Source organism: Primulina huaijiensis, chromosome 10, assembly GCF_012295235.1.
Source record: "Primulina huaijiensis isolate GDHJ02 chromosome 10, ASM1229523v2, whole genome shotgun sequence".
In the NCBI taxonomy this organism is placed as follows: Eukaryota; Viridiplantae; Streptophyta; class Magnoliopsida; order Lamiales; family Gesneriaceae; genus Primulina; species Primulina huaijiensis.
The window spans coordinates 5296392-5324261 of record NC_133315.1 but is presented as its reverse complement, the minus strand read 5'-3'; the positions used below and the strand labels follow the sequence as shown (position 1 = coordinate 5324261).

General features: G+C 34.5%; 1 protein-coding gene across 1 annotated transcript in view; it reads left to right on the top strand.

Annotated features, from left to right (window-relative positions):
* LOC140985839 (uncharacterized) overlaps positions 1-20336 on the top strand; it is a 28933-nt gene extending 8597 nt beyond the window's left edge. The window contains exon 3 of the mRNA XM_073453792.1: positions 20035-20336. Within this exon, the coding sequence (XP_073309893.1) occupies positions 20035-20336 (302 nt within the window). The remainder of the gene's footprint in view (positions 1-20034) is intronic.
* Positions 20337-27870: the final 7534 nt, after the last annotated feature.

The window sequence follows — 27870 nt, the reverse complement described above, 5'->3', positions numbered from 1 at the left end:
GCTCCCTCTGTGGCCTTTTCCCATAAATGGGCTCTCTTTGGGGCTTTCTCTCCTCACGACATCCCCACTCTTATCCTCATATCCCCATATCCTCATAGTCACAATTACTTCACCTCCTTCAAAGTTTTATATTTTCATCACTTTATAAAAATCATGCATTTAATATCCTTTTCTTTTGAAAACAAGCATGAAACATATCTTTTAACATTATCGTTTTTATCATAAAAATCCATAATCGTTTAAAACATTTTAACATATTAAAAATCCATAAACCTTTAAAATGACATTTTAACATCAAACATTTAAAATAACATTTTGACATATTAAATCATAAACATTTAAAATAAACATTTTGATATAAAAATCCCTAAACATATAAAATTCCATAAACATTTAAAATAATCATTTTAACATATAAAATTTCATAAACATCCATAACCATTGAAAATAATCATATTAGCTCATAAAACAGCATTCAGGGCATTGCCATGATGTTTACTAATTTCTAGGTGTAAAATGACCGTTTTACCTCTGGATGTAAAATTTCACATTTTTGACATTTTCTTAATTCCGTTGACTCTAACATGTCCCAAATAATTATTTAAGTTTATATGAATTTTCTCATATTTTTATTTAGCTTAAATTGAGGACTTTTAAATTAATATTTGAATATAACATATTAATGTGTTTTAAACCTGAATTAAACAAAAACCTTAATATAAAATTCCCAAATTAAAAACTTAGACATTTAATAATTATTTGAGCTTAAATATAATTTTACATAATTTTATAAAGCTTAAAACAAGGCTTTTCAATTAATTCTTTAATTATCGTTTCGTGCGGCGATAAAATCCCGGATAAATCCAAAACTCGTTATTCTGATCCCAAACTTTAAACATAGTATTTTTATTATTTATTCTACCCTTTCAAGGTATGAGCCACACTCGTGGACCCATGGATTCAATTTTAGTTCTTAATAATTCAAAATTGACCCTTGTAAGGACACATCGAGCCAACTCCTTATTTACCCGAGCCACGCTCGAGCCATCATGAGCCAAACCCTAGCCAACCCACTAGGGACCCTAGTGACCAAGCTTAGCCCAAAGAACCAGCCCTGGACTGCTCAAAAACCCCCTGGAACTCGACCCCAAGTGCAAGCGTGTGTGCGTTTGTAGTGTCCTTGTTGTATTGGGACTCCTAGCCACCTAGGACTCTACCAGCCCTTAAACACCGAGCCCACACGACCCTAACCATCCCTGGACCACGACCAGACCCAGCCCAGACAAGCCCAAGCCTTGGAACTCAAGCAGCGAAGCTCCTGAATCAGAAGACCCAAGCTGCACGCATGCTGCCCCCATAGTGCCTCCATCACGTTTTCTTTGTTTGGCTCGAGCCCCATCGAGCCACCCTACACCAACTCATGACCAGACCCTCTAGGCACCCTCCTGGACCCTTTGAACCCATACGACTCGACCCCAGCTCCTAAAACCGAAGCCACAACATAGCTGCAGAAACACAGCCGAGAAACCCACTTTGACAAGGATTCTTGTTTCTGTTGCTAGGACCTAGCCAACCAATCCAGGCCATGAACCATCCTCTCTAGCACCCTTATAGGACCCTAAGGACCTAACCTAGACCAGCCCAAGCCCACTGGCCGAGCCCCTTAACCATCTGCTCCAGCTGAACACTTGCGCACTCCCTTAGCTTTCTCTCGGGTGGAGTCCTAGCTTGCTAAGACTCCTCCCCAGCCCATGGTCTCGAGTCTTAGCGTGGCTAGGACTCTTCCCCTGACCCATACCTGACTCTAGCCCAGTCATGGTCCAACCCCAGCAAAGCCAAGCGACAATTTCCCATCAACCGAGCCCCTATGATCAAGACGTTTCGATTTCGGTTCCGACTTATTTTATACCTGTTTGTGCAACATTTTTGTTGAGTTTTATGAACCTAAAGCTTTGTGTAAACATCCTTAATTATACTCCTAACATGGCAGCCCCTTAGGTACATGAATTTCATGGTTTTTAGATAAAAAAAAAAACATGTTTTAAAAACCACCTAGGATGCATGTGCGAAAATAAAAAGATTTGTAACTTGTTTTCATTCAAAACATGCTCAAATAAATAATATGGTGTGATAGATGTTTGAAGGAAATAAATATGGCGTGTTTTTGCGTATTAAACGCACGAAAAAGAAGCGGCGATGCGAAGAAAGACGACGTACACTTTGGCCGAATTTCCCTTGGACTTACAAAGCTTTTCCCTTGATTTTTCTCTTGTGTGTGCCGTGTGTTTGAGTGCAAGGGAGAGTTTTGATTTGTGTAAAAGAGGTGGGCGTGAGTTTATCATTAAATTATGGGGAAATTTTGAGTTTAAATAATAATCAAACACTAACAAAAGTTTAGGCCCATTAGGAAAATTAATTAGGCTCAATAGTGTTTAATTAAAATACTAAAAATTATTTTGTTTAGAAAAATTTGTGAATTTATTAGCCGGGTTGCCGAAGCGTTTGTATTTTTGTTGAAAATCCAACACCGATAAAATTTACGTCCCGGCGTATAAAATCACCTCAAAACCCCATATTTTAAAAAATAAGAAAAAGCATCACCCTTATTTTAAAAAATTAAAAACAATTATTTAATAAAAACATTTTCTATTTTGCAGCCCTCGGTCTCCGTTCCTCGATCGCAACTCGAATAACCTTTTAAAAATACACTTTAATGCAATTATGTAGAAAAATATATCTTAAACATGTAAATATGCACAACATATTTAATTTATGCAATTAAAACAATTAATTGAAATACACAAAGAATTTAATAATTTGTATGCATGTGGTTCGCGTGGTCCTTCAAATTTTCAAGGCGTTACACGTTCATTGCATGATTTGGGTTGCATAGGGTTTGATTAGGTGTTAATAAGCTATGATTCAAGTTTGTTAAGATTTGGTTAAGTATTGAGTCGATTCGGAATAAAACTGGGACGTACGTTTAAGTTTTAAAACGAATTGAGAAATTAGTCGAGAAGTTTAAGTTTAAGTCTAAGAAATATTTATGGGTGTAATGTGAAATGTTATGTTAAGTTTGGATGGATCTGGGTGGTCATTTTAAGGCTTAAGGATAAATTGAGAAAATTTGGGTTTCGGGGCAAAACGTTCATTTTACACCTGAAAAATATTAGACGTCCTGGCAGTACTCTGAATGCTGTAATGAATGTTAAAATGTTTATTTTAATGTTTATGAAATTTTATGATGAAACGTTAATGCTAAAAGACGTGTTGCATGCTTAGTTTAAAAGAAAAATGATATATATATACCATTATGAAGAAAAATTATTCAGAAAGTAAAACAAGTTAAAACAACGATGGTTCCCTAGTGAAATAAAACCACGAATATAGGAATTTAATTATGCAATAAAGTAAACTAAAATGGTTCCTCTATTGAGGAGATCCACAAATTGCAGAGATTAAAATTCTTTAAGGTCGTGGTTCCTCCAGTTTCTGATGCATATAAACCTTTAAGGGATCTATATACAGAGCATACTTTTACAAAGAACTCCACAAATCTTAAAGAAGTAGGCGGTTTAATCAGTCATAGATATTAAACACACACACACACACACACACATATATATATATATATAATTTATATATATATATACATATCTAAGAATTCCAGAATTTTAAAACAAGATTTCATTACTAACCTTTGGAATCAAATAACTTTACATAAATGGAAGATACAAATCAAAAAGAGTTTCGGATTTCTGGGTAACGATTAAAGGGATTTGGATCTGGGAATGAATGATTAGAGAGAGAGAGAGAGAAGAAAGAGAGAGATATGGGAAGAGAGTAGTAAAATATTTCGGTGCCTCCATACTGAGGTTTTATCCCCTTTTATATACTTTTTTGGGGGTATTTTTTGAATTTTTTATTATTTTTTATTATTTTTTTAAAAAATATGAATATGTACATATCAATACAAATACGAATACAATGCCATACAATCTAATACAAACATTTATACTCCACTATTTCCAAATATCGGTCCATGGTTGTCTGGTTCAAGGAGGTCATCTTCTTCCAGGTTAAGCGAATCATCAGAGGATTCTGACTTTCTTGAAGGTCCTGGTGAGAATTTCATTAGTATAGCTTGCATTTCTTCAGGGTTTTTGGCAGCTGCAAGCATTGCCATCATTTGGGATTTTTGTTCCAGGAATTCTGTCTGTTGTCGTGGTGGATTCCTGCAAAGCGGTTTTTGAGTCGGGACTCTTGTATTTTTATTATTGCTGATCCAAGCTTGGACATTGGTGGCTGTAAGGCTTGGAGGAATTTTAAATTTGTCCCACCATTTGACTTTAAATCTTCTCTTAATTTGTAAAACTTTTTCGTTTGAAAATTCAACAGTCCACGAAAGGACCCAAGGAAGACAAAATTTCATGCAAAAAAGGGCAAGAGGATGGAGTCGTTTTTCTTCTGCTGTTGGGGCATATTGGGCTCTAAAAAAATTAAAGGAATTTTGGACAGGGTGTTTGAGGATCTCATAGGTGGAGCCAAAATATTCTCACCATGAGTACGACCAGGTTGGGAATTTTTTGGGATTGCAAATCTTGGTATCAAAATAGAGTAACCAGGTGTGCTTGTGTTTCTGATTTTGAATTAAGAAGGAATTGTACCAGGCCTGTTGGTAGTCCCAGTAATTAAAAGGTATTACAAAGAATTATGCTTCTTTATATTTTTTTGGAAATAATATGGGTTTTGAAAAATCATAACCACAGTCAATTGGAACAATGACTTTTAGGATTTTTCAAGTGGAATAAGCAGGATCATCATGACTTTGGTCCAAGAAGAAGTTTTTAAACAGTGCGGAGTCATTAGTTTCCAAAATTGCTTGGTAGAAATAAGGGGTCTTACTTTCGTTCCAAGGTTTATAATATCGTCCCTTTCCAAAGTATTTTTAAAGTGTTTCAAAGAGATCTTTTTCATGGAATCCTAGTTCAACATGTATTATATTTTGCCAATTATTTTTCTCAAAGTAATCAGAAGGAGGGTTAAATGGTGGTTGTATGAGAACAAGCTGGGAATTTGTAGTGTGATAATAGGTTTTTGAGGAATTATCAGAAAACGAAACAGTTTGAAAGGAATCTTTGGTAACAGTTTCTTTAGAGGGTTTCTTGTCGGAGCTTTCACTTGCCTGAGTTTTTTCAAGGGCATTTTTTATTTCAGTTGTTTGGAGAAAGGATTCAAGGAATTTAAGTCTTTTCTCCAAATCATCTCTTACATGTGGTTTTGGTTGTGCAGTATCTTTAAGTTCCTCTTCTTCTTACTTTATAACGATGTCGTACCAGGTTTTGGTTTTTGCTGGTTCGGTAGGAGTTTGAACATGATTTTTATCTTTTTTGGGTAGCATTTCTGTTTTAGAGAAATTCTCTTGTGAGGAAATCAAGTAAAGAATTTGTATCTCCTTTTATGAATTCGATTTCAAAATCAAATATACTAAGAATAGCTTGCCATCTTGAAAAAATTTGTTTTGAGGCAAGATTTTGGACATCTTTTTTGTAAAATTTCTTTTGCACTCTTACCATCTATTCTTAATAAAAAAATTTGGTTCTAAAGGTCTCTCTGAAATTTTCGGACGTATAAAACAATACTCAAAATTTATTTCTTTATAGCTGAATAATTTTTCTGTGTATCATTCCAATGGGCAGATGTGTACTGTACTATGTACTCTCTGTTTTCTTGTTTTTGTTTTTATAAACCTCCATATCCTAAATCTGACGCATCTGTTTCTACGATTTTTTGTAGGTTGGGATCTGCGATATGAAGACATGGAATTTCTAACGCTTGCTTTTTGATGTTTTTTACAATTTCTGTATGTTTTTCTGTCCATGGTTTTGGGTTTTTTTCGGAGTCTATCATGTAAGGGTTTTGCTATTCTATTGATATTTGGACAAAAATCTAGAACATAATTTAGACTTCCTAAGAATCTTTGTAGTTGGGTTTTATCAAGTATTTTGTATGGAAATTTATTTGTGAATTCTAAAGATCTCTAGTGGGAGTTATGGTACCACGAGATATGTAATGTCCTAAAAATCTTATCCTAGTTTGAAAACAACTTATTTTTGATTTTGATGCAACTAGACCATTTTGTTTTGTGATATAAAGAAATTTTTTTAGATTTTTAAAATGATCATCGACGTTATTAGAGAATATTAATACATCATCAATGTAAACAATGCAGAATTTTGAATAATCATTAAATTTTTCATTCATAATTCTTTGGAATTCGGAAGGGGCATTTTTAAGTCCAAAGGGCATTACATTCCATTCATATTGTCCAAAGGGAACTGTAAAAGCAGTTTTATATTTATCCTTTTGAGAAATTTGTATTTGCCAAAATCCAGATTTCATATCAAATTTGGAAAATATATAAGCATTATGGGGTTTTTGTAATAAGTCTTTTTTATTTGGTATCGGATATCTGATCCATTTTAATGCTTTATTTAATGGTTTGTAATTAATTACTAATCTGGGTGTTCCTCTTTCAATTTCTGAATTTTTGTTAACGTAAAAGGCAGCACAACTCCAAGGGGGATCTAGATTAGAAATTAACTTTTTTTTCTCTAAATCTTGAATTTCTTTTTTACAATGTTCTTCTAATTCATAATTCATTTGGATTGGTCTAGCTTTAGTTGGTATTTGTCTATCATTTAAATCTTCTTCATAGGGAAGATCAACAATATGTTGTTTTCTATTCCAAAAAGCATTAGGAATTTCTGAACAGACTTCTGTTTCTAGTATTTTTTGGAATTTTTGAATTTCTTTTGTTTCTATTTAGTTTTGTATTCTTTTTAAAAAAAACATCTTTTTCAAGATTTTCTAATTGAAAAGTCTTTCCTTGGATTATGGTGTTAGTATTATTTTCATAAATTAAACATGCTTTTATTAAGTTAAGGTTTCAAGTTCGAAGTTTTTCTAAAATTCAAATTTTAATTTTTTATGATTGAATTTAGAAGAAATAGATTCATTGTTTACTTTATATGGGATAATTAAACTTGTAAAAGGAGTTCCTAATATTACAGTGTGATGAATATCATTTACTAAAACAAATGGTTTTATAAAAATACCATTATTTATTATTGATGCGTCTGTTTTTGAATTTACATTTAATCTTGAATTATTAGCAGCTGAAAGTTTTTCTTGTCATTTTTGTTGGAATTCAGTAGGTACTATTCCTGATTTGATACAGTTTCAGTCTGCACCAGTATCAAATAAGGCTATTGTATCCATTTTGAAATTTTTTGAAAATACTATATTTATTTTTAAGATGTATTTTCTAGAAGTTATTTCTCTTAAAACGAAAAGAAAATCTTTAGAAATTTTTTCAATATTTTCAACCTTTTGGGTTTCTTCATTTTCTGTTTCTGAAGAACTCTCAATGTTTATATTTTGTAGGATTAGTTTTATTACTTCAGAATTTTGAATCTGTATTTCTTTTAATTCTCTTATTTCCAATTTTATTTCTTTATATCTTTTTGTATGGCTTGGATTGTGATCCTTTTTTCTTTTTTTCTTTTTTCTAATGTTTTAGTTAAGTCGTAAGTATTTTTTGAAGTACTTGGGAATTTTTTATTTTCTTCTTTGTCATTAAGAGATTTTAGAATTTTTTCTAGATATTCTTTTTGGATTGTTGGGTTATTAATATTTTTCAATATATCTAAAAGAAGTGATTGATATTTGGTGGGCATATTAATTTGTTTTTCATATTCACTACTAGTTATGATTTGTTCATGTACTAATGATTCGTCGGTCTTGGTAGAATTTTCAGTTTCTGAATTTCCTCATAAGAATCAATCAAAAGATTAGAAATTTTATTTAATATTTCTTCTTCTAATTCTAATTCATTTAATTTCTTATTTAATCTACAATAATTTGCCGTATGACCTTTCTTACGGCATCTATAACATTCAATATCTTTGAATGATTTTTTGAATTCTTGCTTGTTATTTTTAAATATCTTAAATGGTTTTCATCTTGATTTTTTGTAAAATTCTTCTTTCGGGTTAAAGTTATCTTTTTGATTTCTTCTAAAATTTTTCTTATAGTGTTTTTTATGTATTTTTTTACAATTTTCTGAGGATTTTGATGAGGATGGTTTATTAGTATTTATATCAAATTGATTACAAAAAGTTCCTAATTCTTGTTTTGTTCTTTTCATTTCCCATTTTAAGTGTTTTTGCAACTTTAAATCTTGGCATATTTTTAACCCTTCTTGTTGGGTTAGACTAATTAATTGCCCATAAGTGTATTCATTATAGGCTATAATTTGTTTACCATTGTTTTCTCTAATTTTATTTCTTACCTCATCTCCTAGAAGAGTTGGTAAGACTGCAAGGAATTTTTTTTTCCAAAAAGGTTGATTAGAATCTTCTCTAAGCATTATTCTAGTTAAAAAAAGTATTTTTTATAACATTGAAAATTAATTAATTTTTTACATTTTAGATTTGATAGGAGTTCTGCATTTTTATCTTGTAGATGTGAAGGATTTCCAATAAAATGTAAGGAAATTGTTAATATTAAGGTTGCTACAACATCTTGTTGTGGATTACCATTTTCATCTAGAATTGGTATTCCTTCTTCATCTGTTTTTATAGAGTTTAAAACATCTTCTTGTTGTTGATTTGTGAGATAGTAATCCCACCAACCTTTTTATTTGACCTGAGAATCTTGCTATGAGGATTTCAGCAATAGTTTTATCATGAGTCCCAATTTGGATTTTATAGGCATTTGCAGCCATAGTCATTTGTTGTAATAAATTCAGTATGTTATATATTGTCATTCCGTCTATATTCCAAATGTAGACTGAACATGCCTTAAAACTTGGTTGGGTCAATGGTTTTACTACTCTTAAATCAGGAGCAGGGATAATTTGTAGGGATTGGTTCCAACTTATTTTATTGATATTTGTAGAATTTTTGAATTGTTCTATGGTTTCACCAATATCAGAATCTTGAATTAAAGTATTTATTCTAGGGATGAATGAAGGTGTATCCGGAGCAGTCTGGTTCATTGTTTCATTAGAACTACTAGTTGTTGCCATTATTCTACTTAATTGATCTTGAATGTTTTTTATAAATTCAGACTTATTATCTTGAATATTTTTTACACTAGGTTTAGATATTTGATAAGGCTTAAAAATGGGATTTTTACGTTTAGTATCAATGTTTTCAAGGTTTATTATTGGTTGTTTTTGTAAATGTTTTTCTAATTTATCTAATTGTTTTCCTATGGTATTTAAATTAACATTTGTGAAATTATTTTGTGTTATAATATATTTTATGTTGACCTTATCATTTTCTCCTGGATTTTTTTATTGGAATAGCTTCTATTTGTTGATTTTGTATATTTATTTTAATTCCTTGTAAAGGAGGATGATTAGATTGGATTATCCTAGTATCAGTAATTGTTTGCCATTCTTGTGTTTTATTTTTTTTATTGTAACAGGATTCACTCTTTTAGAAAAGGGATATTTCAATGAATTTTGAGAAGCATATATTTCAAACCAGTCAAAAAATAGAATATGTATTTTATTTGTATCTACAAATTCATAGAATTTTTCTTGAATAGATTTTCTAGAATCTATAAAGTGTTGGAAAAATCATAATCTTTTTTCCAGGTTATATTTGGCTTAAAAATCATCATGCAAAAATTTTTTATTTATTTGAAAGTCTTTATCTATAACATTTAATTCATTAGTAATGTTTTCTGTGATTGCAGAGAATGTTGGACTAGTTGGTTCTTGATATGATTCTGAAGTATGAAAATGTTTTTGAGAGCTTTCTTCATTTATTTTCGTATAGAGTGGTCTAGGAATTTCAGAGGCATAGTCTACATTTGTTAAAACTGAATTAGGTAAATCTGAGGAAGAATATCTAGTTTGTGTTTTATAGGGAATATTTATGAATGAAGGGATTTGTGGTATTCTTCCTAAATCTATGGTATCAGTAATAGAAGAATCATCATATCTATTGCTACTACCAGATTTTCTATTAAATGAGAGTTTGACATTTCCATTTGAATATTGAGTTATTTCTTTTAATTGGGTGTTTGTTTCTATGTGTCCTATAGGTTCTTGGTTAACAGCATCTTCTAAGATCCATTCTTCAGGTAGTGTTATATCTTTCCATTGAATTGGTTTTGGAATTACAGTATTGGATTTTCCTAAATCTGTTTGTAGTAAAAGGGTTTCACCTTTTTTACTATGATATTTTACTTTTGTAGCAAAGGCAGAATTCATAGCCTTGTAATGAATTCTAAAAATAACAGCAACCGGTATTGATCCTTTAAGCATATTATAATTATGAGTTTTTATTTGTAAAACTAAGGATTTTAAAATGATTTTATCAATTAGTGATACTGAAAAGTTTGGATAACAATCAAAAGAGATTGGTCCAGTACACAGACTGGACTCAACAGAACTTAATATTAATGAATCTTCGAAATTTGAAAGTCTGGCATCTCTTAAAATAGTAAGAATGGAAGTATTCAATCCTTCTTTAGTTAAGGGTTTTATTCCTACTTGAACCAATCCTATATGAATGTATTTATAATTTTTATCCCTGTGTTTTCATAAGGAATTTTGAGATAATAAATTGATTGTTTCAAAAGGCTTTGTAAGTTGTATATCTCTTTTTTCTGTTTTAATTGTGAAATCAGATTTAAATATTTTGAATCTGAAGTATTTGTAAATATGATCCTTATTTAGTCTAGGAATTCCCCAATTATCAATGGATTTATCAAAATCTTCTAAAATTATTTCTTCGGCGTTAATTATTTTATTATTATCATAAGAAGATGTAGCAGCAGAGTTTAGAGAGGTGGATATAGAGAAAATTAAATCCATAATTAAAAATTTTATTCTTGAAATTTATTCTCTCTACAATCCTAAGCAATTCTTAGGGTTTACGGCCATGAAGGACTTACTACCCATACTTTCTTAGGCAAAAACACTCAAGAGAACCTAAATTTCTAGACTTAAAAATTTATACTTACAGATTTAATTTCTATAAACACATACCCCCCTGGTTCTGATACCATCATGTAGAAAATTTTTTTCAGAAAAATTATTCAGAAAGTAAAAAAGGATGGTTCCTTAGTGAAGGAAAACCACGAATATAGGAATTTAATTATGCAATAAAGTAAACTAAAATGGTTCCTCTATTGAGGAGATCCACAAATTGCAGAAAGTAAATTGCAGAGATTAAAATTCTTTAAAGCAGTGTTTCCTCCAGTTTCTGATGCATATAAACCTTTAAAGGATCTATATACAGAGCATACTTTTGCAAAGAACTCCACAAATCTTAAAGAAGTAGGCGGTTTAATCAGCCATAGATATTAAACACACACACACACACACATACATACATACATATATATATATATATATATAAATATATCTAAGAATTCCAGAATTTTAAAACAAGAGTTCATTACTAACCTTTGGAATCAAATAACTTCACATAAATGGAAGATACAAATCAAAAAGGGTTTCGGATTTATGGGTGATGGTTAAAGGGATTTAGATCTGGGAGTGAGTGATGAGAGAGAGAGAGAGAGAGAGAGAGAGGGAGAGAGAGGAGAAAGAGAGAGATATGGGAAGAGAGTGGTAAAATATTTCGGTGCCTCCATACTGAGGTTTTATCCCCTTTTATATACTTTTTTGGGGGTATTTTCGGAATTTTTTTTATTTTTTTTAAACATATGAAAATGTACATATCAATACAAATACGAATACAATGCCATACAATCTAATACAAACATTTATACTCCAATATTTCCAAATATCGGTCCATGGTCGTCTGGTCCAAGGAGGTCATCTTCTTCCAGGTTAGGCAAATCATCAGAGGATTCTAACTTTCTTGAAGGTCCTGGTGAGAATTTCATTAGTATAGCTTGCATTTTTTCAAGAGTTTTGGCAGCTTCAAGCATTGCCGTCATTTGGGAATTCTGTGCCAGGAATTCTGTCTGTTGTCGTGGTGGAATCCTGTAAAGCGGTTTTTGAGTTGGGACTCTTGTATTTTTATTATTGGTGATCAAAGCTTGGACATTGGTGGCTGTAAGGCTTGGAGGAATTTTAAATTTGTCTCACCATTTGACTTTAAATCTTCTCTTAATTTGTAAATTTTTTTCGTCTGAAAATTCAACAGTCCACGAAAGGACCCAAGGAAGATAAAATTTCATGTAAAAAAGGGCAAGAGGATGGAATCGTTTTTCTTTTGCTGTCGGGGCATATTGGGCTCTAAAAAGATTAAAGAATTTTTGGACAGGGTGTTTGAGGATTTCATAGGTGGAGCCAAAATATTCCAACCATGAGTACCACCAGGTTGGGAATTTTTTGGGATTGCAAATCTTGGTATCAAAATAGAATAACCAGGTGTGCTTGTGTTTCTGGTTTTGAATTAAGAAGGAATTGTATCAGGCCTGTTGGTAGTCCCAGTAATTAAAAGGTATTTCAAAAAATGATGCTTCTTTATATTTTTCTGGAAATAATATGGGTTTTGAAAAATCATAGCCCCAGTCAATTGGAGCAATGACTTTTAGGATTTTGCAGGTAGAATAAGCAGGATCATCATGACTTTGGTCAAAGAAGAAGTTTTTAAACAGTGCGGAGTCAGTAGTTTATAAAATTGCTTGGTAGAAATAAGGGGTCTTATTTTCGTTCCAAGGTTTATAATATCGTCATTTTCCAAAGTATTTTTGAAGTTTTTCAAAGGGATCTTTTTCATGGAATCCTAGTTCAACATGTATTATATTTTGCCAATTATTTTTTCTCAAAGTAATCAGAATGAGGGTTAAATGGTGGTTGTGTGAGAACAAGCTGGGAATTTGTAGTGTGATAATAGGTTTTTGAGGAATTATCAGAAAACGAAACAGTTTGAAAGGAATCTTTGGTAACAGTTTCTTTAGAGGGTTTCTTGTCGGAGCTTTCACTTGCCTGAGTTTTTTCAAGGGCATTTTTTATTTCAGGTGTTTGGAGAAAGGATTCAAGGAATTTAAGTCTTTTCTCCAAATCATCTCTTACATGTGGTTTTGGTTGTGCAGTATCTTTAAGTTCCTCTTCTTCTTACTTTATAACGATGTCATACCAGGTTTTGGTTTTTGCTGGTTCGGTAGGAGTTTGAACATGATTTTTATCTTTTTTGGGTAGCATTTCTGTTTTAGATAAATTCTCATGTGAGGAAATCAAGTAAAGAATTTGTATCTACTTTTACGAATTCGATTTCAAAATCAAATATACTAAGAATAGCTTGTCATCTTGCAAAAATTTGTTTTGAAGCAAGATTTTAAACATCTTTTTGTAAAATTTCTTTTGCACTCTTACAATCTATTCTTAATAAAAAATTTTGTTTTAAAAGGTCACTCTGGAATTTTTGGACGCATAAAACAATACTCAAAATTTCTTTCTTTATAGCTGAATAATTTTTCTGGGTATCATTCCAATGGGCAGATGTGTACTGTACTATGTACTCTCTGTTTTCTTGTTTTTGTTTTAATATACCTCCATATCCTAAATTTGATACATCTGTTTCTACGATTTTTTGTAGGTTGGGATCTGCGACATGAAGACATGGAATTTCTAACACTTGCTTTTTGATGTTTTTTACAATTTCTGTATGTTTTTCTGTCCATGGTTTCGGGTTTTTTTTCCGGAGTCTATCATGTAAGGGTTTTGCTATTCTATTGATATTTGGACAAAAATCTAGAACATAATTTAGACTTCCTAAGAATCTTTGTAGTTGGGTTTTATCAAGTATTTTGTATGGAAATTTATTTGTGAATTCTAAAGATCTCTCAATGGGAGTTATGGTACCATGAGATATGTAATGTCCTAAAAATCATATCCTAGTTTGAAAACAACTTATTTTTGATTTTTAGGCAACTAGACCTTTATGTTTTGTGATATAAAGAAATGTTTTTCGATGTTTAAAATGATCATCGACGTTATTAGAGAATATTAATACATCATCAATGTAAACAATGCAGAATTTTGAATAATCATTATATATTTCATTCATAATTCTTTTGAATTCGGAATGGGGCATTTTTAAGTCCAAAGGGCATTACATTCCATTCATATTGTCCAAAAGAAACTGTAAAATCAGTTTTATATTTATCCTTTTGAGAAATTTGTATTTGCCAAAATCCAGATTTCATATCAAATTTGGAAAATATATAAGCATTATGGAGTTTTTGTAATAAGACTTTTTTATTTGGTATCGTATATCTGATCAATTTTAATGCTTTATTTAATGGTTTGTAATTAATTACTAATATAGGTGTTCCTCTTTCAATTTCTGAATTTTTATTAACGTAAAAGGCAGCACAACTCCAAGGGGATCTAGATTTAGAAATTAACCTTTTTTATTCTAAATCTTGAATTTCTTTTTTACAATGTTCTTCTAATTCAAAATTCATTTGGATTGGTCTAGCTTTAGTTGGTATTTGTCTATCATTGAAATCTTTTTCATAGGGAAGATCAACAATATGTTGTTTTCTATTCCAAAAAGCATTAAGAATTTATGAGCAAAATTCTGTTTCTAGTATTTTTTGGAATTTTTGAATTTTATTTTGAATTTCTTTTGTTTCTATTTGGTTTTGTATTCTTTTTAAAGAAACATATTTTTTAAGATTTTCTAATTGAAAAGTCTTTCTTTGGATTATTGTGTTAATATTATTTTCATAAATTGAACATCATTTTATTAATTTAAGGTTTCTAGTTCGAGGTTTTTCTAAAAATATATATTTTAATTTTTTATGATTGAATTTAGAAGAAATAGAGTCATTGTTTACTTTATATGAGATATTTAAACTTGTAAAAGTAGTTCCTAATATTACAATGTGATGAATATCATTTACTAAAACAAAAGTGGTTTTTATCAAAATACCATTATTTATTATTGATGCGTCTGTTTTTGAATTTACATTTATTCTTGAATTATTATAAGCTGAAAGTTTTTCTTGTGTTTTTTGTTGGAATTCAGTAGGTACTATTCCTGATTTGATACAGTTTAAGTCTGCACCAGTATCAAATAAGGCTATTGTATCAATTTTGAAATTTTTTGAAAATACTAGATTTATTTTTAAGATGTATTTCCTAGAAATTATTTCTCTTAAAATGAAAAGAAAATCTTCAGGAATTTTTTCAATATTTTCAACCTTTTGGGTTTCTTCATTTTCTGTTTCTGAAGAACTCTCAATTTTTATATTTTGTAGGATTAGTTTTATTGTTTCAGAATTTTGAATCTGTTTTTCTTTTAATTATCTTATTCCAATTTTATTTCTTTTATATCTTTTTGTAAGTCTTGGATTGTGATCTTTTTTTTTCTTTTTTCTTTTTTCTAATATTTCAATTAAGTCGTAAGTATTTTTTGAAGTACTTGGGAATTTTTTATTTTCTTTTTTGTTAGAATTTTTTCTAGATATTCTTTTTGGATTGTTGGGTCATTAATATTTTTCAATATATCTAAAAGAAGTGATTGATCTTTAGTGAGCATATTAATTTGTTTTTCATATTCACTACTAGTTATGATTTGTTCATCTACTAATGATTCGTCAGTCTTGGTAGAGTTTTTAGTTTCTGAATTTCCTTCAGAAGAATCATTCAAGAGATTAGAAATTTTATTTAATATTTCTTCTTCTAATTCTAATTCATTTAATTTCTTATTTAATCTACAATAATTTGTCGTATGACTTTTCTTATGGCATCTGTAACATTCAATATCTTTGATGGATTTTTTGAATTCTTGCTTGTTATTTTTAAATTTCCTAAATGGTTTTCTTCTTGGTTTTTTGTAAAATTCTTCTTTCGGGTTAAAGTTATTTTTTGATTTCTTCTAAAGTTTTTCTTATAGGGTTTTTTTTAATGTATTTTTTGACAATTTTCTGAGCATTTTGATGAGGATGGTTTATGTAGTGCCCAAATTTTGTACACGTATAACCCATGCATTTATTTAAATTATTAATGCATTTATTTTAATGAGTTTTAGCCATGCATGATTTATTTAAATGCATTATTTTAAATTATTCATGTTTATTATGATTCAAGTTAAAATATCTTTCGAGTTTTATGTTTCAGGCGATCATTCGAAGTGGGATTGAGGAAAAGACCGGTGACGATTTTGGTAATTTAAAATGTGGTATTTTATTTTAAGTTAGGATTGGGGCAGAGTTAAATGTTTTATGTAGTTTTAGCATTTTGAAAGCCTAAATTATTTATTTAGTAAATTTATGAGTTTAAAACTTTTAATAAATTATCACTTGTGCAAGTTATTTTAAATTGAGGGATTTTATTAATTAGGGGAGAATTAGCATTTTAAATTATCTCGTTAATTATTGAATTAAGCAATAATTTCCCCTAAATTAATTACTAACACACGCACACACACACATCCTACACACTAGAAAGCGTGAAACACACACAACACACACTACACAACTCATTCTCAGATTTTAATTGAAAGAAAACTTGGGTTCTTGGCAAGAAAAGCAGCCGACCCTTCCATTCGATTTTCCAGCAAGTTCTCGTCGGTTTTATTGCAAAATTTTAGCGCCACAATCGTCCCGGATCGAGCCTCGCACCGTCTCCGCTTCGGTATCGTCGTATCGGTATTTTTAAATATCAAAAGGCACGTATATTCCTACGTTTCTGTATCGATCATGTCATATTATGCGTGCGTTGTTATTTATGCTTAAAACCACGTATATGATGTGTAGAAGTTTGAGCAATCTTGTTTAAATCGCTTTTGAAACCATTTTTAGATCTAAAATTTACGTTGTTACTATTCTGATTAAAACTGCGAATTTTCGGTCAAGGTTTTGGGAAAAATTTCAACGCAAAAAACGTAGAACTTTTTGATACATTCGATTTGATATAAAATTCAAAATTTTTGGACGAAATTGAGTGAGTTATGGCGTTTTTCGTGGGACTGCTCAAACTGCGACTTTTACGTAAATTGTGTTCTTGAAGTTAATTGTTGCAGGCTTCGTTGGGGATCGACGGGTGATCGTTGCTGCGTAACGGCACATTGGTAATGATGTTTGGAGTACTTTTGAGGTTTCGTTTCAGGTCTTTACGCCCTTTAATTCGTTAGAAGTCGTAGGAAGCGATGAGGTGTCAAGCTTTCATGTTTCGGGTTGTATGTGTCGTAGATTGGACGTCGTTATTTTTTTGGGCGTTCATACGAGTTTAGTTCAATGCTTTGGTGTCTTAAGATGGTCTCAAGGTGTTTAATTTCGTTCCATTAGTTGTTCGATTGGGAGAATAGATATTTTGTAAGTTTCCTCGCAGGTTCAGAAAAATCGAGGCCACACGGACCCTAGCACGGGGTCCGTGCCTTTGTTTCCTTCGAGTAACCATTTTGCGAGATGACACGGACCAGGGCACGGGGTCCGTGCCTTTCCTTTTCTTCACAAGTCATTCCACCGCACCTACACATACCCGGAGCCGGACCTGGGCACGGGGTCCGTGTACTTGAGCTTTGGGAAATATTATGGTATGCTTTGAGGTTTGATGTCTTGGTTTAGTGCAATGTGTAACAATGTCGAGTCACGGGAATTTTAGAACGTCCTAAGGAAATGTATGAACTCGTGGGTAAGCTTGATTGTTACGTTTGAGTTACACCCGTTAAGTTTATGAATCCACGTTAGTATGTTGCAGCAACGACCCCGATCGAAGTCCAACGAATCCCTCAACACCAAGTAAGTATGTATGACGTGCAAGAAAATATTTTAAGTTTTTGAGGTATGCTAAATGTCTTGTGACCAAATTATGTTTAGGATTGGAGAGCGTTAAATTATGAACGGGGACCAATCCGCCCGTTAAATTATGAGCGGGTTTAGATCGTGATTGGAAAACGTTAAATTATGAACGGGGACCACTCAGCCCGGTAAATTATGAACGGGGGTCTCATGTATGTGGCAGTGGATACGTCCCTGTCAGCCCAGTACTGTGGTGTAGTATGATCAGGCGTTTATTATGTATGGGTCACTTGCTTTGAAACATATCTCTACGCAAAATGATGAAGTTATGTATGTTCAAGTATGTTCAAGTATGCAAGCATGTCTAAAAAAAGTTTTATGTTGATGGCACGTCTATGTATGTATGTACATAATTTCAAGCTTTTGATATGCAAGTTCAAGTTTTAAGTATGTAAGCTCTATTTTGAAGTTGCATGTGGTTTTATTACGTATTATTCGTTACTTCCAATTTATACGTGTTGAGTCTTTAGACTCACTAGACTTGATCGATGCAGGTGAGGATGTTTATGAGGAGGCTGGAGGTGGGGACCAAAGAACAGGCTTGGACTGAGCGGGAGGCTAAACCCGAGGACCGCCATGTTTTAAGTTTTATGAAAACATTTATTTCTTATGTCGAACTTAGAATTTCAAATCTTTTGTTGCAACAACTTGAGAGACGTACAGTTTTACTTCTTTTATCGAATTTTTTTATGTTCACATTTTATATAAGAAAATTTTTAATTCTTCCGCAAATTTTAAGTAGAAAAAGTATGGTACGTGACAGTTGGTATCAGAGCGGTGTTCTTGTAAAGAGTTACGCCTACTGCAAGTTGCAAGAAGCTCACGAAGTCGCAACTCAAGTTTGTAAGTTTTAAAGTTTTGCATTATGTATGTAGTAAGCATTGAATCATGATTTCAGCATGCCCATGTTTTTAATTCAAAGTACGTGCATCTTATGCTATTAGTATCATGTTCATGCATATTGGGTTTACGTGGTGGGTAAATTGTTGGAACAGTATGCCTCCCAGACGTGTGATTAACCGCGAAGCTAGAGAGGAGAACCGAGAGGCCCGAGATGAGGAGAGGGTCACTCCTCCTCGTCCACCTCCAGATATGCAGGCGCAGATGCTTGCAGGTATGACGCAGTTTTTCGCGCAGTTTGCGGGGAACCAGACTGCGGTTAACGTAGAGGCGAGGCCCCGACCAGAGGCTATGTACGAAAGGTTTAGGAGGATGGATCCTAAGGAGTTCTCGGGTACTACTGAGCCGATGATAGCTGAGGGATGGATTAAGTCAATCGAAGTAATCTTTGATTTCATGGAGCTGGCAGATGCAGACCGAATCAGGTGTGCCATATTCCTTCTAGCAGGGGATGCCAGACGGTGGTGGGAGAGTGCATCAGTGTCAGTGAATTTACGAACACTGACTTGGGATGGTTTTAAGGAGGTTTTATACTCCAAGTACTTCACTGAGGAAGTACGCTCCCGATTGACTAGGGAGTTCATGTCGCTGCGACAGGGAGACAGCAGCGTGGCAGACTTCGTCCGGAAGTTTGAGAGGGGGTGTTACTTTGTGCCCCTGATAGCTAATGATGCCAGGGAGAAATTGAGGCATTTCATGGATGGTTTGCGGCCGATCTTGCGCCGTGATGTCCGAGTTGCTGGTCCCACTACTTATGCAGTCGCCGTATCTAGAGCTTTGGCGGCAGAGCAAGATCAGCGGGACATTGAGGCTGACAGGCAGGGCAAGAGGCCCTATCAGGCACCACCACAGCACCAGTAGCAGCAGCATTAGCGACCCCAGCATAAGAAACCTTATCAGGGACCGCCTAAGGGCAAGGGTCCGATTCAGCAGCAGCGGGCGCCTCAGAAGCCCGTTGTTTTCCCAGTGTGTCCTAAGTGCAACCGCGAGCACCCGGGGCAATGTTTATATGGATCGGGCAAGTGTTTCAAATGTGGAGCCAGTGACCACATGCTGAAGGAGTGCCCACAGTGGAAGCAGCCAACTCAAGGAAGAGTGTTCACCATGCATGCACAAGAAGCAAACCAATACACGACTTTGCTGACCGGTAAACTTTTCTACCTAAGCTCAGTATTATTTTTGCCTTGCATGTTTTGAATTTTAATTGTGATTGTTAAGGTGCTAGAATATTTTTCGAGTGATTCGGGATAGTAATTTTCTTCTATGCTTGAGGTTAATGTTAGAATTTTTAGGGATATAAGTTTGTGTTGTGCTAACATCCCTCAGGAAATATTTTCATTAAGAGAATAGCCACTCAGGCCCTGATAGACTCAAGAGCCACCCATTCTTTTATATCAGAGACGTTCGCCAGTCACTTGGATATCAAGATGATTGGTCTCGACGTGAATTACTCAGTGACAGTACCATCAGGGGAAGAATTATCAGCTACTAGTGTGGTCAAGGACATTGATCTGGAATTGCAAGGCCACTTAGTGTTTGCCGACTTGATCGTCTTGCCAATGCCGGAATTCGATATTATCTTGGGTATGGACTGGTTGACAAAGAACAGAGTCTTGATTGACTTTTAGAAGAGATTAGTTTTTGTTAGACCATTGGGCATGGAGCAGTTTCTGTTTGAACCAGCCAGATGGAGAAGTTTCCCTCGTATGATCTCCCGCATGCAGGCTAGGAGACTTATTTCTAAGGGATGTCAGGCTTTCTTGGCTAGCATTGTATCCACACCTGACGTGACCACTCAGTCCTTATCAGACGTGCCAGTAGTCAGAGACTTCCCAGACGTCTTTCCCGATGACGTCACAGGTCTTCCACCTGAGAGAGAGGTGGAGTTTGCTATCGATCTTATGCCAGGCACAGTGTCAATCTCTAAGGCACCGTATCGACTAGCTCCAGCTGAGATGTTAGAGCTCAAACAGCAGATTCAGGAGCTTCTGGACAAAGAATTTATTCGCCCTAGTTTCTCTCCATGGGGCGCCCCAGTGCTGTTCGTAAAGAAGAAGGATGGGAGCATGAGGCTGTGTATCGATTACCGAGAGCTGAACAAGGTAACGATCAAGAACAAATACCCACTTCCAAGGATCGTGGACTTGTTCGATCAGTTGCAGGGAGCTTCAGTGTTCTCTAAGATAGATCTTCGATCAAGGTATCATCAGCTGAAGGTGAATGATACAGATGTTCACATAACAGCCTTCAGGACCAGGTATGGGCATTACGAGTTCTTAGTGATGCCGTTTGGAGTGACGAATGCCCCAGCAATTTTCATGGACCTCATGAACCGAGTATTCCAACCTTATCTTGATAAATTCTTCTTAGTGTTTATTGACGATATCCTTATTTACTCGAAGAGCTATGAGGAGCACAGTCAACACTGGAGCACGGTTTTACAGACCTTGCAGAGTCGCAAGTTATTTGCGAAGTTCAGTAAGTGTGAGTTTTGGTTGGAGAAGGTAGCGTTTTTGGGGCATATAGTGTCTAGCAGTGGTATTGAGGTAGACCCAGCTAAAGTAACAGCCGTTAAGGAATGGGTCGAGTCGAAGAATGCTTCAGAGATCCGCAGTTTCCTAGGCCTAGCAGGCTACTACAGGAAATTTATTCAGGGATTTTCTTCGATAGCAGTGCCACTCACTTCACTGACAAAGAAGAATGCAAAATTCGTGTGGAGTGATGAATGTCAAAAGAGCTTTGATACATTGAAACAAGCTCTTATTTCAGCGCCGGTATTAGCCATGCCAGCAGGACAAGGCGACTTTGTTTTGTACACCGATGCATCTAAGCTCGGTTTAGGTGCAGTATTGATGCAACATGGTCGGGTTATAGCTTATGCTTTCAGGCAGTTGAAAGTGCACGAGAAGAACTACCCGACTCACGATCTTGAATTAGCCGCAATAGTCTTGGCATTGAAGATTTGGAGACACTACTTGTATGGCGAGAAATGCCAGATATTCACAGATCACAAGAGCCCCAAATACTTCTTCACACAGAAAGAACTAAATATGAGGCAGAGGCGATAGTTGGAGTTAGTGAAAGACTACGACTGCGAAATTAGCTACCATCCGGGAAAGGCTAACGTTGTGGCAGACGCCCTGAGCAGAAAAGTCGCAGTCATAGCACAGTTGTCAGTGCAGAGACCTCTTCAGTCTGGGATTCAGAAATTTGGTCTAGAGATTTATCGCAAGGGCAAAGCTCTGAGGCTATCTAATATGACAGTCCAATATTCTTTGCTAGACCATATCCGAGCAGGTCAGTCTTCAGATGAGCAATTACAGAAGTGGAGGCTGAAGGATGAAGCTAAGGGCAGTGCGCTTTACACAGCTTCAGATGGCATTGTGAAATACAGAGGTGGATTGTGTGTGTCTAGTGTTAATTCGATCAGACAGGATATTCTGACAGAGGCACATGCATCTCCGTATTCAATCCACCCAAGAGGTACCAAGATGTACAAAGACCTGCAGATCTTGTATTGGTGGCCATTGATGAAGAGAGACATCCGCAGATTTGTGTCTGAATGCCTCACTTGTCAACAGGTGAAGGCGGAACACCAGAGGCCAGCAGGGATGCTTAAGCCACTCCCTATCCCAGAGTGGAAATGGGAGAATATTACTATGGATTTTGTTATTGGTTTGCCAAGTTCAGTCAGAGGATCGAATTCTATTTGGGTGATAGTGGATCGACTCACTAAGTCGACACATTTCTTGCCAGTGAAGACGACTTTCTCCATGACGCAGTATGCGGAGCTTTATATCAGGGAAATCATTCGATTGCATGGAATCCCAGTTACTATTGTGTCCGACAGAGACCCGAGATTTACTTCATCCTTTTGGAAGAGTTTTTATGCAGCCATGGGGACAAAGTTGCTATTCAGTACAGCTTTTCACCCGCAGACAGATGGCTAGTCTGAGCTAGCGATTCAGATTTTGGAGGACTTATTGCGAGCCTGTATGATCGATTTCCAAGGGACTTGGGAATCTAAGCTATCTCTAGTGGAGTTTACATACAACAACAGTTTTCAACCATCTATTGGTATGGCTCCCTATGAAGCATTGTCTGGAAGGAAGTGCAGATCGCCGATTCATTGGGATGAAGTCGGTGAGAGAGCAGAACTTGGTCCAGAGATAGTTCAGCAGACTGCAGATGTGGTGGTCAAGATTCGTGACAGGATGAAGACTGTCCAGAGCTGTCAGAAGAGTTATGCTGACAAAAAGAGGAGAGATCTCGATTTTGCCGTAAGTGATCACGTTTTTGTAAAAATAGCACCCATGAAAGGTGTTATGAGATTTGGGAAAAGAGGCAAGCTGAGTCCGAGGTTTATTGGACCTTTTGAAATTCTTGACAGAGTTGGGACACTAGCGTATCGTGTTGCCCTTCCGCCAAATCTGGCCGGGGCACACAATGTGTTCCACGTCTCAATGCTGAGGAAGTACCTAGCTAATCCTTCGCATATTTTGAGCTATGAGCCGCTACAGCTTACTCCAGACCTGTCTTATGAGGAGAAGTCGATTCAAATCCTAGACAGGCAGGAGCGCAGACTCCGGAACAAGGTGACTAAGCTAGTCAAAGTCCGGTGGCTAAACCAAGCCGTGGAAGAGGCCACTTGGGAGTCGGAAGCAGATATGAGACTTCGCTACCCGGAATTGTTCGGTAAGATTTAATTTCGAGGACGAAATTTTTATAAGTGGGGGAGGAACTGTAGTGCCAAAATATTGTACACGTATAACCCATGCATTTATTTAAATTGTTAATGCATTTATTTTAATGAGTTTTAGCCATGCATGATTTATTTAAATGTATTATGTTAAATTATTCATGTTTATTGTGATACACGTTAAAATATCTTTCGAGTTTCATGTTTCAGGCGATCATTCGAAGCGGGATTGAGGAAAAGACCGGTGATGATTTTGGTAATTTAAAATGTGGTATTTTATTTTAAGTTAGGATTGGGGCAGAGTTAAATGTTTTATGTAGTTTTAGCATTTTGAAAGCCTAAATTATTTATTTAGTAAATTTATGAATTTAAAACTTTTAAGAAATTATCACTTGTGCAAGTTATTTTAAATTGAGGGATTTTATTAATTAGGGGAGAATTAGCATTTTAAATTAGCTTGTTAATTATTGAATTAAGCAATAATTTCCCTTAAATTAATTACTAACACACGCGCACACACACATTCTACACACTAGAAAGCGTGAAACACACACAACACACACTACACAACTCATTCTCAGATTTTAATTGAAAGAAAACTAGGGTTCTTGGCAAGAAAAGCAGCCGCCCCTTCCATTCGATTTTCCAGCAAGTTCTCGACGGTTTTATTGCAAAATTTTAGCGCCACAATCGTCCCGGATCGAGCCTCGCACCGTCTCCGCTTCGGTATCGTCGTATTGGTATTTTTAAATATCAAAAGGCACGTATATTCCTTTGTTTCTGTATCGATCATGTCATATTATGCGTGCGTATTATTTATGTGTAAAACCATGTGTATGATGTGTAGAAGTTTGAGCAATCATATTTAAATCGCTTTTGAAACCATTTTTAGATCTAAAATTTACGTTGTTACTGTTCTGATTAAAACTGCGAATTTTGGGTCAAGGTTTTGGGAAAACGTTCAACGCAAAAAACGTAGAAATTTTTGATACCTTCGATTTGATATAAAATTCAAAATTTTTGGACAAAAATTGAGTGAGTTATGGCATTTTTCGTGGGACTGCTCAAACTGCGACTTTTACGTAAATTGTGTTCTTGAAGATAATTGTTGCAGGATTCGTTGGGGATCGACGGGTGATCGTTGCTGCGTAAAGGCACATTGGTAATGATGTTTGGAGTACTTTTGAGGTTTTGTTTCAGGTCTTTAGGCCCTTTAATTCGTTAGAAGTCGTAGGAAGCGATGGGGTGTCAAGCTTTCATGTTTCGGATTGTATGTGTCGTAGGTTGGACGTCGTTAGTTTTTTGGGCGTTCGTACGAGTTTAGTTCAATGCTTTGGTGTCTTAAGATGGTCTCAAGGTGTTTAATTTCGTTCCATTAGTTGTTCGATTGGGAGAATAGACATTGTGTAAGTTTTCCTCGCAGGTTCAGAAAAATCGAGGCCACACGGACCCTGGCACGGGGTCCATGCCTTTGTTTCTATATTGTAACCATTTTGGCGAGATGACACGGACCCCCACACGGACCAGGGCACGGGGTCCGTGCCTTTTAGTTTCTTCACGAGTCATTCCACCGCACCTACACGGACCCGGAGACGGACCTGGGCACGGGGTCCGTGTACTTGAGTTTTGGGAAATATTATGGTATGCTTTGAGGTTTGATGTCTTGGTTTAGTGCAATGTGTAACAATGTCGAGTCACGGGAATTTTAGAGCGTCCTAAGGAAATGTATGAACTCGTGGGTAAGCTTGATTGTTACGTTTGAGTTACACCCGTTAAGTTTATGAATTCACGTTAGTATGTTGCAGCAACGACCCCGATCGAACTCCAATGAATCCCTCAACGCCAAGTAAGTATGTATGACATGCAAGAAAATATTTTAAGTTTTTGAAGTATGCTAAATGTCTTGTGACCAAATTATGTTTAGGATTGGAAAACGTTAAATTATGAACGGGGACCAATCCGCCCGTTAAATTATGAACGGGTTTAGATCGTGATTGGAAAGCGTTAAATTATGAACGGGGACCAATCAGCCCGTTAAATTATGAACGGGGATCTCATGTATGTGGCAGTGGATACGTCCCTGTCAGCCCAGTACTGTGGTTAGTCTGATCAGGCGTTTATTATGTATGGGTCACTTGCTTTGAAACATATCTCTACGCAAAATGATGAAGTTATGTATGTTCAACTATGTTCAAGTATGCAAGCATGTTTAAGAAAAGTTTTATGTTGATGGCACGTCTATGTATGTATGTACATAAGTTCAAGCTTTTGATATGCAAGTTCAAGTTTTAAGTATGTAAGCTCTATTTTGAAGTTACATGTGGTTTTATTACGTATTATTCGTTACTTCCAGTTTATACGTGTTGAGTCTTTAGACTCACTAGACTTGATCGATTGCAGGTGAGGATGTTTATGAGGAGGCTGGAGGTCGGGACCAAGGAGCAGGCTTGGACTGAGCGGGAGGCTAAACCCGAGGACCGCCATGTTTTAAGTTTTATGAAAACATTTATTTCTTATGTCGAACTTTGAATTTCAAATCTTTTGTTGCAACAACTTGAGAGACGTACAGTTTTACTTCTTTTATCGAAATTTTTTATGTTCACTTTTTATTTAAGAAAGTTTTTAATTCTNTTTTCTTATATGGTTTTTTATATGTTTTTTGACAATTTTCTGAGCATTTTGATGAGGATGGTTTATTAGTATTTATATCAAATTGATTACAAAAAGTTCCCAATTCTTGTTTTGTTCTTTTCATTTCCCATTTTAGATGTTTTTGTAATTTTAAATCTTGGCATATTTTTAGCCCTTCTTGTTGGGTTAGAANCAACTTTAAATCTTGGCATATTTTTAACCCTTCTTGTTGGGTTAGAATAATTAATTGACCATAAGAGTATTCATTATAGGCTATAATTTGTTTACCACTGTTTTCTCTAATTTTATTTCTTAACTTATCTCCTAGAAGAGTTGGTAAGCCTGCAAGGAATTTTTTTTTCCAAAAAAGTTGATTAGAATCTTCTCTAAGCATTATTCTAGTTAAAAATGTATTTTTATACCATTGAATATTACTTAATTTTTTACATTTTAGATTTGATAGGAGTTCTGCATTTTTATCTTTTAGATGTGAAAGATCTCCAATAAAATGTAAGGAAATTGTTAATATTAAGGTTGCTACAGCATCTTGTTGTGGATTACCATTTTCATCTAGAATTGGTATTCCTTCTTCATCTGTTTTTATAGAGTTTAAAATATATTCTTGTTGTTGATTTGTGAGATAGTAATCCCACCAACCTTTTATTTGACCTGAGAATCTTGCTATGAGGAGTTCAGCAACAGTTTTATCATGAGTCCCAATTTGGGTTTTATAGACATTTGCAGCCATAGTCATTTGTTGTAATAAATTCAATATGTTATATTCTGTCATTACATCTATATTCCAATTGTAGACTGAAGATGCCTTAAAACTTGGTTGGGTCAATGGTTTTACTACTCCTAAATCAGGAGCAGGGATAATTTGTAGGGATTGGTCCCAACTTATTTTATTGATATTTGTAGAATTTTGGAATTGTTCTATGGTTTCACTAATATTCAGAATCTTGACTTAAAGTATTTATTCTAGGGATGGATGAAGTTGTATCCGGAGCAGTCTGGTTCATTGTTTCATTAGAACTACTAGTTGTTGCCATTATTATACTTAATTGATCTTGAATGTTTTTTATAAATTCAGACTTATTATGTTGAATATTTTTTACACTAGGTTTAGATTTTTTTTTTAAAAGTACTAGGTTTAGATATTTGGTAAGGCTTAACAATGGGATTTTTAAGTTTAGTATCAATGTTTTCAAAGTTTATTATTGGTTGTTTTTGTAAATGTTTTCTAATTTATCTAATTGTTTTCCTATGGTATTTAAATTAACATTTGTGAAATTATTTTGTGTTATAATATTTTTTATGTTGACCTTATCATTTTCTCCTGGATTTTTTTATTGAATTGAAACGTCAACTAATTTTAAAAATGCGGAAATAATTTTTTTTTTAAGCTCCCATTTTCCAAATAACATTTAAATATTTTTCATGCATATAACCCTACTGAAAATTATGTCATTTAAAAATAATCGTAAATATTTGATAGTAAAAATATAGTAGTTTAAAATATTGCCAACGCGGCCCACAATCATGCATAAATAAAATAAACGAGTCAAATCCTGAAAATCAATAGCGTATCATAAGAACGTGTAAACTGCTCGTGTATACTCAAAGCTCATAAAATCATGATGTGCGGAAAACATGCGGTCCTCGGGTCGTGTTACCGCACCAGGTCTACCTACTCAGAGTTCGGCACCTCCAATCTCCTCATCATTAAGCTCACCTGCATCACACACGCCTAATGAGTCTAAAGACTCAACATGCCTGTACCATAAATAACAAGTACATATACATAGCACAAAGCAGTGAAAAATAACATA